We start from the raw sequence: 13,360 nt of genomic DNA on the forward strand, positions 1-13,360 counted from the left end.
TAGTGTGGCTGATGTGATTAGGCCCTATAATGGTGTCCCCTGAATAGATATGTGGATAGAGTTGGCAACGGGCTTTGTTGCAAGGATAGGTTCCTGGTTTAGTGGTTCTGTTGTGTGGTGTGTGGTTGCTGGTGAGTATTTGCTTCAGGTTGGGGGGCTGTCTGTAAGCAAGGACTGGCCTGTCTCCCAAGATCTGTGAGAGTGATGGCTTGTCCTTCAGGATAGGTTGTAGATCCTTGATGATGCATTGGAGAGGTTTTATTTGGGGGCTGAAGGTGATGGCTAGTGGCGTTCTGTTATTTTCTTTGTTGGGCCTGTCCTGTAGTAGGTGACTTCTGGGTACTCTTCTGGCTCTGTCAATCTGTTTCTTCACTTCAGCAGGTGAGTACTGTAGTTGTAAGAATGCATGACAGAGATCTTGTAGGTGTTTGTCTCTGTCTGAGGGATTGGAGCAAATGTGGTTATATCGTAGAGCTTAGCTGTAGACAATGGATCGTGTGGTATGATCTGGATGAAAGCTAGAGGCATGTAGGTAGGAATAGCGGTCAGTAGGTTTCCAATATAGGGTGGTGTTTATGTGACCATCGCGTATTAGCACCGTAGTGTCCAGGAAGTGGATCTCTTGTGTGGACTGGTGCAGGCTGAGGTTGATGGTGGGATGGAAATTGTTGAAATCATGGTGGAATTCCTCTAGGGCTTCTTTTCCATGGGTTTATATGATGAAGATGTCATCAATGTAGCGCAAGTAGAGTAGGGGCATTAGGGGACGAGAGCTGAGGAAGCGTTGTTCTAAGTCAGCCATAAAAATGTTGGCATACTGTGGAGCCATCGCAGTGCCGCTGATTTGAAGGCATACATTGTCCCCAAATGTGAAATAGTTATGGGTGAGGACAAAGCCACAAAGTTCAGCCACCAGGTTAGCCATGACATTATCGGGGATACTGTTCCTGACGGCTTGTAGTCCATCTTTGTGTGGAATGTTGGTGTAGAGGGCTTCTACATCCATAGTGGCTAGGATGGTGTTTTTAGGAAGATCACCGATGGATTGTAGTTTCCTCAGGAAGTCAGTGGTGTCTCGAAGATAGCTGGGAGTGCTGGTAGCGTAGGGCCTGAGGAGGAGTCTACATAGCCAGACAATCCTGCTGTCAAGGTGTCAATGCCTGAGATGATGGGGCGTCCAGGATTTCCAGGTTTATGGCTCTTTGGTAGCAGATAGAATACCCCAGGTCGGGGATCCAGGGGTGTGTCTGTGTGGATTTGTTCTTGTGCTTTTTCAGGGAGTTTCTTGAGCAAATGCTGTAGTTTCTTTTGGTAACCCTCAGTGGGATCAGAGGGTAATGGCTTGTAGAAAGTGGTGTTAGAGAGCTGCCTAGTAGCCTCTTGTTCATATTCCAACCTATTCATGATGACGACAGCACCTCCTTTGTCAGCCTTTTTGATTATGATGTCAGAGTTGTTTCTGAGGCTGTGGATGGGATTGTGTTCTGCACGGCTGAGGTTATGGGGCAAGTGATGCTGCTTTTCCACAATTTCAGCCCGTGCACGTCGGCGGAAGCACTCTATGTAGAAGTCCAGTCTGTTATTTCGACCTTCAGGAGGAGTCCACCCAGAATCCTTCTTTTTGTAGTGTTGGTAGGAAGGTCCCTGTGGGTTAATACATTGGTTAGAGGTGTGTTGGAAATATTCCTTGAGTCGGAGACGTCGAAAATAGGATTCTAGGTCACCACAGAACTGTATCATGTTCGTGGGGGTGGAGAGGCAAAAGGAGAGGCCCCGATATAGGACAGATTCTTCTGCTGGGCTAAGAGTATAGTTGGACAGATTAACAATATTGCTGGGTGGGTTAAGGGAACTACTGTTGTGGCCCCTTGTGGCATGTAATAGTTTCGAGAGTTTAGTGTCCTTTTTCTTTTGTAGAGAAGCAAAGTGTGTGTTGTAGATGGCTTGTCTAGTTTTTGTAAAGTCCAGCCACGAGGAATTTTTTGTGAAAGGTTGGTTCTTTAATGAGAGTATCCACTTTTGAGAGCTCATTCTTAATCTTTCCCTGTTAGCTGTAGAGGATGTTGATCAGGTGGTTCCGCAGTTTCTTTGAGAGTGTGTGGCACAAGCTGTCAGCATAGTCTGTGTGGTATGTAGATTGTAATGGATTTTTTACCTTCAGTCCTTTTGGTATGATATCCATCTGTTTGCATTTGGAGAGGAAAATGATGTCTGTCTGTATCTGTACGAGTTTTTTCATGAAGTTGATAGATTTCCACTCCATACGGCTAAATTCAGTGCCTTGCATAATAACAGGTTTCAGAGTAGCAGCCGTGTTAGTCTGTATTCGCAAAAAAGAAAAGGAGTACTTGTGGCACCTTAGCGACTAACAAATTTATTTGAGCATAAGCTTTCGTGAGCTACAGCTCACTTCGTTGGATGCATTCAGTGGAAAATACAGTGGGGAGATTTATATACACACACAGAGAACATGAAACAATGGGTTTTATCATACACACTGTAAGGAGAGTGATTACTTAAGATGAGCTATTACCAGCAGGAAGGAGGGGAGAAAGGAGGAAAACCTTTTGTAGTGATCATCAAGGTGGGCCATTTCCAGCAGTTAACAAGAATGTCTGAAGAACAGTGGGGGGTGGGGTGAGAGGAGAAATAACATGGGGAAATAGTTTTACTTTATGTAATGACCCATCCACTCCCAGTCTCTATTCAAGCCTAAGTTAATTGTATCCAGTTTGCAAATTAATTCCAATTCAGCAGTCTCTCATTGGAGTCTGTTTTTGAAGTTTTTTTGTTGAGGGATAGCCACTCTCAGGTCTGTAATCGTGTGACCGGAGAGATTGAAGTGTTCTCCGACTGGTTTTTGAATGCAGTTTGGACAGTAGTTACCCTGTAAATTTTTTAGGATTTGTACCTTCCTCCTCTGCTGAGACTCCCAGTACTCTCCCTTTTTGCTCTCACATGATCTTTGGTTATCTTGGGATTAAAGGGAGCTTTAATCACAAATGCAGTGGTTGCATTTAGTACCAGGAGTAACATTCTGATCCTATTAAAGTCCATGGGAGTTTTGCAATTGACTTCTATGAGACCAGGATTTCACCACTCCGATATTTTCTTATTTCACAGCAACTTCTGCTTTTCTGTAAGATTTTCTAGTTTAGCCTCCAAAAAGGAAATGGATTTATTTTACATTGTCAAGATTAAGGAGGCATTGATTGAATCTTGATTACATCTTCCACTTTCCATTACTGACTTACTGCCGTCAAGGAAGCCTGGACTGATGCACTTTCAGAGTGTTTTAGGACTGAAGTGTATGTCCGTGATCTGAAGAATTCTGATCTGAGTGGCTTGTGTTTTATTTTTAGGTCAAATTCACCTGAAGATAGATACTCTACCCTTCAAATGAAACTGTTTTGTTGTGACATTCAGTCATCAGTGTCCAAGATAAAAATTAAACATAATGCTTTAAATGCATTATTTTTCACAACTGAAAATTTTAACAGGTAAAAATAAAAAAGCTTAAAAATACACAGATATTATCTATACAAATTATTTTTAAAAAATCAGATTCTGCCAAGTCTACTGCATGAGCGCTCTTAAATTTCCCCACCCCCCACACTCCTTTCTTAAATGCTTCCTACTTCCTCATAAATACAGTGGAGTTGTACCAGAAACAAGAAAGGAATATATCCCTGAAGATGTGGGAAAGACTGCTTAGCAAATTACAGTTATAAGGTACTGTAAGTAATTCTACATAACCTTTTAAGAAAACAGTAGAACAATATAAATTATTTACAGTTTTGTGGTATATTGAAAGTAACATACTTCTGGAACAGTAAAAGTCCAATAACCAAAATGAAAATTCAGTATTTGAATTTCACATCACTAATATCTCTTGATTATCCCACATATCTGGAAGTAAAAGACCAGTAACTACAGAGAATTCTTTCCTGGGTGTCTGGCTGGTGAGTCTTGCCCACATGCTCAGGGTTTAGCTGATCACCATATTTGAGGTAGGGAAGGAATTTTCCTCCAGGGCAGATTGGAAGAGGCCCTAGGGGTTTTTCGCCTTCCTCTGCAGCATGGGGCACAGGTCACTTGCTGGAGGATTCTCTACACCTTGAAGTCTTTAAACCATGATCTGAGGACTTCAGTAGCTCAGACATAGGTGAGGGGTTTGTTACAGGAGTGCATTGGTGAGATTTTGTAGCCTGTGTTGTGTAGGTCTGACTAGACGATCATAATGGTCCGTTCTGACCTTAAAGTCTATGATTCTATGAATAAGTTAGGAAATATTTAACCTTAAAAGGTAATTTTCCATAGCAAGCATTTTGTGTGTAGAAAAACTAAGTATAATATCTGTTAATCTTCTGTGTGCAGTTCACTAACCACAGTATGTGTAGAAACGCTTCCATTTAATGAGATATTGACAGTTGTTCTTAGATGTACCCGAATGTATCGTAGGCTGGATAATAAGTAGTCAGAATAAAAGGAAAATCAGAAAGAAAAGAAAATGAAACAAAATCACTCCTACTTTGTTTTACCTTCTAAGAGTATGTATACGTGCATAACATCTATAGCATTTCTTTCAGACTATTTTAGATAATACTATCAGTACTTACCCATACTTGTAGATGAATGTTCTGCTTGTTTGTTGTAGAAAAGCTTCTTTTTTCCTATATAAAATCTCCACTTCTTGGTGATTTCCACTTCTTTTGTTGAGCTTTTATATTTCCCAACTTGTTATGCTGGAAATTCCTGCTCTTTTACTCTTCCTTTTGATATGTTTCAGAGTAGCAGCCGTGTTAGTCTGTATTCGCAAAAAGAAAAGGAGTACTTGTGGCACCTTAGAGACTAACAAATTTATTTGAGCATAAGCTTTCGTGAGCTACAGCTCACTTCATCGGATGCATTTGGTGGAAAATACAGTGGGGAGATTTATATATACACACAAAGAACATGAAACAATGGGTTTTATCATACACACTGTAAGGAGAGTGATCACTTAAGATGAGCCATCACCAGCAGCGGGGGGGGAGGGAGGAAAACCTTTCATGGTGACAAGCAAGGTAGGCTATTTCCAGCAGTTAACAAGAACATCTGAGGAACAGTGGGGGGTGGAGGATAGCCACCCTCAGGTCTGTAATCGAGTGACTGGAGAGATTGAAGTGTTCTCCAACTGGTTTTTGAATGTTATAATTCTTGAAGTCTGATTTGTGTCCATTTATTCTTTTACGTCGAGACTGTCCAGTTTGACCAATGTACATGGCAGAGGGGCATTGCTGGCCCATGATGGCATATATCACATTGATAGATGCGCAGGTGAACGAGCCTCTGATAGTGTGGCTGATGTGATTAGGCCCTATAATGGTGTCCCCTGAATAGATATGTGGACAGAGTTGGCAACGGGCTTTGTTGCAAGGATAGGTTCCTGGGTTAGTGGTTCTGTTGTGTGTTGTGTGGTTGCCAGTGAGTATTTGCTTCAGGTTGGGGGGCTGTCTGTAAGCAAGGACTGGCCTGTCTCCCAAGATCTGTGAGAGTGATGGCTCGTCCTTCAGGACAGGTTGTAGATCCTTGATGATGCATTGGAGAGGTTTTAGTTGGGGGCTGAAGGTGATGGCTAGTGGCGTTCTGTTATTTTCTTTGTTGGGCCTGTCCTGTAGTAGGTCACTCAATTACAGATGTGAGGGTGGCTATCCTTTAACAAAAAAAACTTCAAAAACAGACTCCAACGAGAGACTGCTGAATTAGAATTAATTTGCAAACTGGATACAATTAACTTAGGCTTGAATAGAGACTGGGAATGGATGAGTCATTACACAAAGTAAAACTATTTCCCCATGTTATTTCTCCCCCCCTCCCCACCCCCCACCCTTCCTCAGATGTTCTTGTTAACTGCTGGAAATAGCCTACCTTGCTAGTCACCATGAAAGGTTTTCCTCCTCCCCCTCTCTCCCCCCCCCCCCCCCGCTGCTGGTGATGGCTCATCTTAAGTGATCACTCTCCTTACAGTGTGTATGATAAAACCCATTGTTTCATGTTCTCTGTGTGTGTATATAAATCTCCCCACTGTATTTTCCACCAAATGCACCCGATGAAGTGAGCTGTAGCTCACAAAAGCTTATGCTCAAATAAATTTGTTAGTCTCTAAGGTGCCACAAGTACTCGTTTCCTTTTGATATGCGCACTCCAAGAAATACCTGTCAACTGAGAGTTTTCTCCTTGGAGTATAGATTTTGGGTTGTTTTTTTCTTCTTCTAGTTTTACAGTATGTAGTAGAGATTTAAAGATACTTGTTTTTGTTTGAAAATGTTCTAATTTTCATTCTTGTTTGTGTGTTTAGGTCATGTTTTTACCTGTTTGGTTATTTATGTTCTTGTACAATCATTTGACATTATTTTCCATCATAAACCATTCTGAATTTTCTTAGAGCTGTGAATAACTCTTGTGGTAGAGTGCAAATGATTTTGTTCCTTCGGTCTCATCCCTGTGAGGAATGATACTTTGATTGTTCTCTTGTTGTTTTTCCTTTTTTCTGGAAATTGATCAGACTTTGTTAATGTTTATTGAGTGACTTGTTAACATATGTTTTCCAAACCAAGATAAGGCATTTCATTTTATTTTCCTGTTTTAAGATTCTTCTTATCAGGTAGCTATGCCCTTGTATTAATAATGTATTTGGCATTGCAACCCCATAAGTCACCTTGAAAACATCTTGATTCTCAATGGGGAAAAAATTATGGCATTTCATTGGTTTTCCTCTTGTGTCTGGATTTCATCTTGTTGTGATTGCCTAGCACTTACTAGTGTTTCATAATGTCTGTCATTGGCTTAGATTACAATTTTATCACAAAGAAATTGAGAAATAATAATAAATAACAGTAGCAAAACTTTGCATTTATTTACTTTTCAGTCAAAATTATGAGTAATCAACACAATTATTCCCCTTTACAGAAGGAAAAGGATATCGTGATGAAGTCACTTATATGGTGTCCACGTTCATAAAGCCAGTCAGTGGCAGAGTCAAGAAAAGAACTCAGGTCACCTTGCTACCTGAACTCAACCCCTTAACCCCAAGCTGCCTCTCTGTTCAGAATACTTAAGAATATTAATTTATTAGGTAGATAGATTTCTAAAACATATCTGTCTATCCTTTCACACTATGAAGGGCACAGGGAGAAAGGGCGTGTACATTAAGAATATTAACAAATGTTACAAAACAAAACAAAAAAATCACGAACTCTATTCATTCCCTTTCATTGATCTGTATTAATAAATACATCCCCTTATGCCCTTAAAGCAGGTTGTTATTCACTCAAGCACCTCAGTTGATCTCAACAGCCTTTATCGAAAGGAGGAAGAGGTGTAGCTAGGTCTTACACCACTTAGTACTTTGTACATTTACACCAGCACATTGAATCATCCCCCAAAACAAACTGGAGGCCCTGTACAGATCACAGAGCCACAAATGAAATGAGTTCCTTCAGGAAACGCTGCTATGCAAGTAGGCTTGTATTCTGACTAGCACGGTACAGATGTAACCCACATGGACCACATTTAAATGAAAAGATCACAACCTTCTACCCAGTAACAGATTAAAAAAAAAAAAAAAGTATTGTTGACCACTGATGTTACCTAGATATCCAGAAGCAAATTCTGATAGAATCCCAAAGTTGCAAAATTTCTGTCTGAAATGGCCGGAAAACTCCCTCAGTCAAGGAAACTGAAGTAACCATAGACAGTAATTGCTTTTCCCAACCTACAAGCATGATTTTCATCTTGTCTGGATTGACTCTGAGCCAGCTAGGCCCTAGTCTCTGTTTGCACCGAGTGCGTTTTTCAGCTGGACTAACCAGATCAGAAGATGGAGAACTAGGCAATATCTATGTACTAAAGACATTGCATACTATGTTTCATCATAAGCCACCTTAATGGCCACACCTTAAAAGGAGGCAAGACAGAATGGAATCCTGTGGATTTTCATATGAGAGAGCCATCGAATCAGATGAGCAAAGGCCCAAAATTACCCTCTAGGTTCACTTAGAAAGAAAGGACTCGAATGACTCCATCTGCCACTACTATGCAGAGATTAGGACTGTGAGGATTTCAGGGATCCTGTTGGACACTTCTCTGTTTTTTTTCTTTGCTGCAGGGCTTCCTCAGGAGCCATGCTGCCATTGATAGACTCACACAAAGCTATGCATAGTATATGTGGAAGGTAGCATTAACTCCCAATCAGAGTTTCAGCTGGAAAGCTACTGGAGCAGTAAGGGATGGTATCATGAAGAGTGGCTGCTCCTCTTTTCCACCTCCTTTCCCAGGTCCTGAGGAGCAGGCATCTTTCTCAACCTGCTCTTCAAACATAATTTATGTACTAGCCCCCTGCCTGGGGTTTGGATTTATTAGCAAAGAAAACAACAATAAAGTAACATGGAGATTACCTCAGATCTTCTCCCCAGACTTGCCCCTGCGTAGGGTTTCTTCCTCAGAACTGCTCAGCCTGCACCCTAGATCACCTCTCTCTGAGAGTCTTTCCCGCTTCCTTTATACCAAGTGAGGAATGAGTCCCCTGCCTTAGGGAGTCAGCAGAACCCCTGTAGCACCTTCACAACAGAAATGCTACCTACTAACAGGGTAAGGTGTTTCAGGCAAGTGGTGCCAGCATGTTACAAGTGCCAGATCCTGATACAGGAGCATAAATGGGTCAGCAGAAGAAGAGACAATGGCATGGAGACCGCAGGAGCTCCTGGTTTGCTGACTAAGGGTCCTTTCTGCTAATGTAAGCAGAAGGGAGGAGCATATGCTAGCCCATGTCATTTATGGTACATACTAGGGAGTGTGGCAGTGGATTCAGTGAAATGGGCAGGCTTATGTCACAGCACAGTCGTGAGAATAAAAAAAAATCTGCCTTTTTAAAAGAAAAAAAATCTATTTATCCCCAGGCCACAAGTGAAGTTATAGGGCTGGGGATGGAAGATGCATGTTAAATGGACACCCACAATATTCATACAAGTAGTTTTTCTGAAAACTGAACTGCAAACTTACACATGACTCTTTACCCTCACAATTCACCCAAAGGCATGTTGTATTAATAGATCTCTAAAACACTTCCTGTCATGTGTTAATGCTGTATTTAAATATTTATTTTACAGGTGAGGGTACTGAGAGCTTTCAAACTGGGTTAAGAGGCCTGAAGGTTTCTCAAATTCTTTCTACTCTTTTGAATATTTGTTTTAAATGGGATTTTTACACTCTGGTGTGGGCTTTCCATAGTAAACTTTGTGAAAGCAGCTCATAACAAAGTCTTAAAGTCATAGAAATATATAAAAGCCATGCAAATGTTTTGTTGTAACCAAACTGCTTTGCAGAATGAGATGTTTACAGTGTGTATGTGTATTTGGGATACCTTCTGACCTCTTGGATACCTGACTACTGCTCCATTTCTCCAGTCCTGCAATATCCCTCTCTAAATTTACTATTAAAATAAATGTATTTTAACAAATGCCTTCAAGTTTTATGGCTACACTAAGTAGCAGAGGGACAAGCAACAAGCCACCCCACCTTGAATGGTTGCAACATCTCCCCACTCCTCCCACGGGGAATAGGACCCAGAAAGGGAGGACGTGGGCCCATATGGCGCACCACGGGGAGCAATGAACTCCATAGTAATGGACAGAGTAGATTGCTCATCCCTTCATCTAAAGAGTAACATAGGAAAACTGGCATCTCACAGGGGCGCAATTTCTCTGGTATTCCTAGGGCACTGTAACTCTGCACTGTTGCCTACCCAGGCCTGTGGCACAAAAAACACAATTTAGCCTTCTTGTGGCATCTGATCATTACGTGTTTTCCCTTACTTAGGGATGATGTGAGTCTAGGGGTTAGAGCACGAGAATGTGAGCCAGTATTCCTGGATTCTTTTTCTAGCTGTACTTAACTGTAGGTATGGGTGTTCATTCCATCTAGAAATCAGGCAGGGGCTGCATTTGCAATAATGTCTACCCTTCCCCCATGAGCAAGTTGTTGGGGAGTGCATGGAGCCACAGCCCCTGACACATACTCATCAGCAGAGCCAGCTGAGCCCATGGTAGGGAGCATATTATACCCAGAACGGAGTGTAGTAAATTAATTACTCTTTACCCAGGAACAGGAGGGGAGTCCAGGAACTAACTGTGTCTGACTGTCTGCTTTCTCCTGGACTGAGCCTACAGTCTCAGCCTACCCTCTCTATATTGAACCAAGTTAGAAGGCATACAGTTGGCAGAGTAAATTATACTGATGTAGTCACATGCTTCTAAACCCCTAAATACTCTTTCAGTTTATTTAAATTAGCTTTCAAAATGCAAAGGTGGTGTGCCACTGTTTGTCGTGTGTGTGTGTGTGGGTATTTCCTTTTTACTGAAAATTCTTTGGAAGTTCCTGGGTAAATCCACACAGTTTTATGGCTTTGATATTGAAAATGCTATTCATTTTGATGTGTGATTGCTTTAATAGAACACTTGTACACAATTAACACCTCTTGTTTTTATTTTCAGAACAAATTATGACATCAACATCCAAAGGAATTTTCCGGCCATTTTTAATTATCTTCATTGTGCTGGGTTGTTTCATGGCATTTTTACTTATTTATATCAAACCAACAAACAGCTGGATCTCTGGTCCCATAGAATCAGCCAGCTCAGTTCTGAAAATGAAGAGCTTCTTTTCTACCAAAAGCGATTATTTTAATGAAACAACAATACTGATCTGGGTTTGGCCATTTGGGCAGACATTTGATCTTGCATCTTGTCAAACAATGTTCAACATCCAGGGGTGCCATCTAACTATTGATCGCTCACTATATAACCGATCTCATGCTGTCCTTATTCACCACAGAGACATCAGCTGGGATCTCACTAATTTACCTCAGCAAGCTAGGCCGCCGTTCCAGAAATGGATTTGGATGAACTTGGAGTCTCCAACTCACACTCCACAAAAGAGTGGCATTGAACACCTGTTCAACCTGACCCTGACTTATCGGCGTGATTCAGATATTCAAGTGCCTTATGGCTTCATGAAGGTTAGCACAAGTCCATTTGCATTTGAAGTGCCAAGCAAAGAGAAGTTGGTATGTTGGGTTGTAAGTAATTGGAACCCTGAGCATGCTCGAGTCAAGTATTATAATGAGCTAAGCAAATATACTGAAATCCATACCTATGGGCAAGCATTTGGAGACTATGTGAATGATAAAAACTTGATTCCAACTATCTCCACTTGTAAATTTTACCTGTCCTTTGAAAACTCAATCCACAAAGATTACATTACTGAAAAACTTTACAATGCTTTTCTGGCTGGATCTGTACCAGTTGTATTGGGCCCATCCAGAGAAAACTATGAGAATTATATTCCAGCAGATTCTTTCATTCATGTGGAAGATTTCCTCTCCCCAAGAGAGCTAGCAGAATATCTTCTAATGCTTGACAAAAATAATAAGCTGTACCTTAGCTACTTTAACTGGAGGAAAGACTTCTCAGTGCATCTTCCTCGGTTCTGGGAATCACATGCATGCCTTGCTTGTGACTATGTAAAGAGACATCAGGAGTACAAGTCCATTGGGAATTTAGAAAAATGGTTTTGGAATTGAACTTTTTACCTTTTTGTGCATTTTTTCAAAGAAACTGACATAATCTGTAGCCCAAGTGGAGGTGGGAAGGAAAAAAAAAACTCTGTGTTTTATGTCAGTTTTTATCAGCTATCCCCTCTTGGGGTATCTTATTTATGTTTGTCAGAGATTTTAAAAGCTCAGCATCAGCAGTCATCAATACTCAGTTTTAAATTATACTGTATATAGCTAAGTATGTGCACTGAAGAATAATTTATTCTTTACTTTAGTTTTTATTGAAGGGTTTTTTCACGTTTTCAGTCAATTATCTGTCCCACTCTTACACAAGATGTAGTGATTTTTAACATTGTGTTTTTTACTTTAGATGAGCTATTTAACATTCTTGGAAAATGAAGACACATCTTAAGATATAGAGAATTTTAATGAAATGATCTAGTGGTTTAGTTTGAAATTTGTGTAACATTTCAAAAGACAATAAAGTTTGTCATGGTTTAATTTCTGCCCTCTTAAATTCTAAGAACCCTATAAAAAGAAAAGGAGTACTTGTGGCACCTTAGAGACTAACAAATTTATTAGAGCATAAGCTTTCGTGAGCATCCGATGAAGTGAGCTGTAGCTCACGAAAGCTTATGCTCTAATAAATTTGTTAGTCTCTAAGGTGCCACAAGTACTTCTTTTCTTTTTGTGAATACAGACTAACACGGCTGCTTCTCTGAAACCTAAGAACACTATAGAATTGAATACACTGCATTACTTTTACTGTATACCTGTTTATAAGGTATATGGATTCAGAAAAAATGTATTATACATAAGCTTTAAAAAGTTATCACAATATAAGAGAGCCTTTGGGTTCTAAACAGGAAAAAGGTATTCCCCTTACAGTTAGTTCCATTACGATACCTTGGAAATATATGGATTTGCTCTCATCTCCATAACATAGAGTATTGAGGAATTGAGAAAATTAAGCTCCCAAGTTAGTGTTTGAAGCCCTGATTTGGTAAAGGATTTAAGCACATGCTTAAACTTAAGCATCAGGGTCACAGGTAATGTTACTTTAAATACAGTTGAATAAATTGCAATATACTCATTTGATCACACTCATCTTTATAACTAGATGCTCAGCTCTTTCTCTTCTTCTTTTTTAACACTTCACTATTCGGGGTCAGCGATGTTTATAGCCTTCTTCCAAAACTCATGATTGTACGCCAAGCTATCATACAGATTGGTCACTCTGAGCTCTGCTGATATCCGGTCTGTGTACCAAATCTTTAGTCTCCCCCTTGGTTGTCTTCCATCCACAATCACTGCAAGAGACATCCTACTGATACAGCTGTACATGCTCCACTGGATATGCCTATTATTCAAAAAAAATTTGGAAGATTTTGCAATTTGTATATATTCTGAATATTTTCAAATTATTTACCCAACTCTATAAAAGTCTGTTCCAACTTTAATTGAACTTTAATCACAGCTGGATAACATCCTGAAGTGGGTGAATAATGTGAAGAAATATTGATTGAATATTTTATTAGAAAAAAATTGTGAAATTAATTACATGCATTAGATTGTTATTATTATTCAACCCGCTCTAGTTAGAACAAAGGCTCAGTTTGTTTTTAGGGAGTTTTCTTGCTGTTTTGAAAGTATGTAATATGAAAGGTATTTTTAAAAAGTGCCCATCAGAACAAGATTTCAATATAAATATATTGATAGTATTATGTGTGCTATCATAGCAAATTCTGAAATGCAGTTTTGTCATTA

The 13,360-nt window shown here is 40.1% G+C and overlaps 1 protein-coding gene across 3 annotated transcripts in view; it reads left to right on the forward strand.

Moving 5' to 3' along the window:
- FUT9 (fucosyltransferase 9) overlaps positions 1-12,044 on the forward strand; it is a 136,634-nt gene extending 124,590 nt beyond the window's left edge. For all 3 annotated transcript variants that reach the window (XM_038393714.2, XM_043510669.1, XM_038393713.2), the window contains one exon: positions 10,533-12,044. In XM_038393714.2, the coding sequence (XP_038249642.1) occupies positions 10,541-11,620 (1,080 nt within the window). In that variant the 5' untranslated portion in view covers positions 10,533-10,540 and the 3' untranslated portion in view covers positions 11,621-12,044. The remainder of the gene's footprint in view (positions 1-10,532) is intronic.
- The last annotated feature ends 1,316 nt before the right edge of the window (positions 12,045-13,360 follow it).

Source organism: Dermochelys coriacea, chromosome 3 (assembly GCF_009764565.3).
Source record: "Dermochelys coriacea isolate rDerCor1 chromosome 3, rDerCor1.pri.v4, whole genome shotgun sequence".
In the NCBI taxonomy this organism is placed as follows: Eukaryota; Metazoa; Chordata; order Testudines; family Dermochelyidae; genus Dermochelys; species Dermochelys coriacea.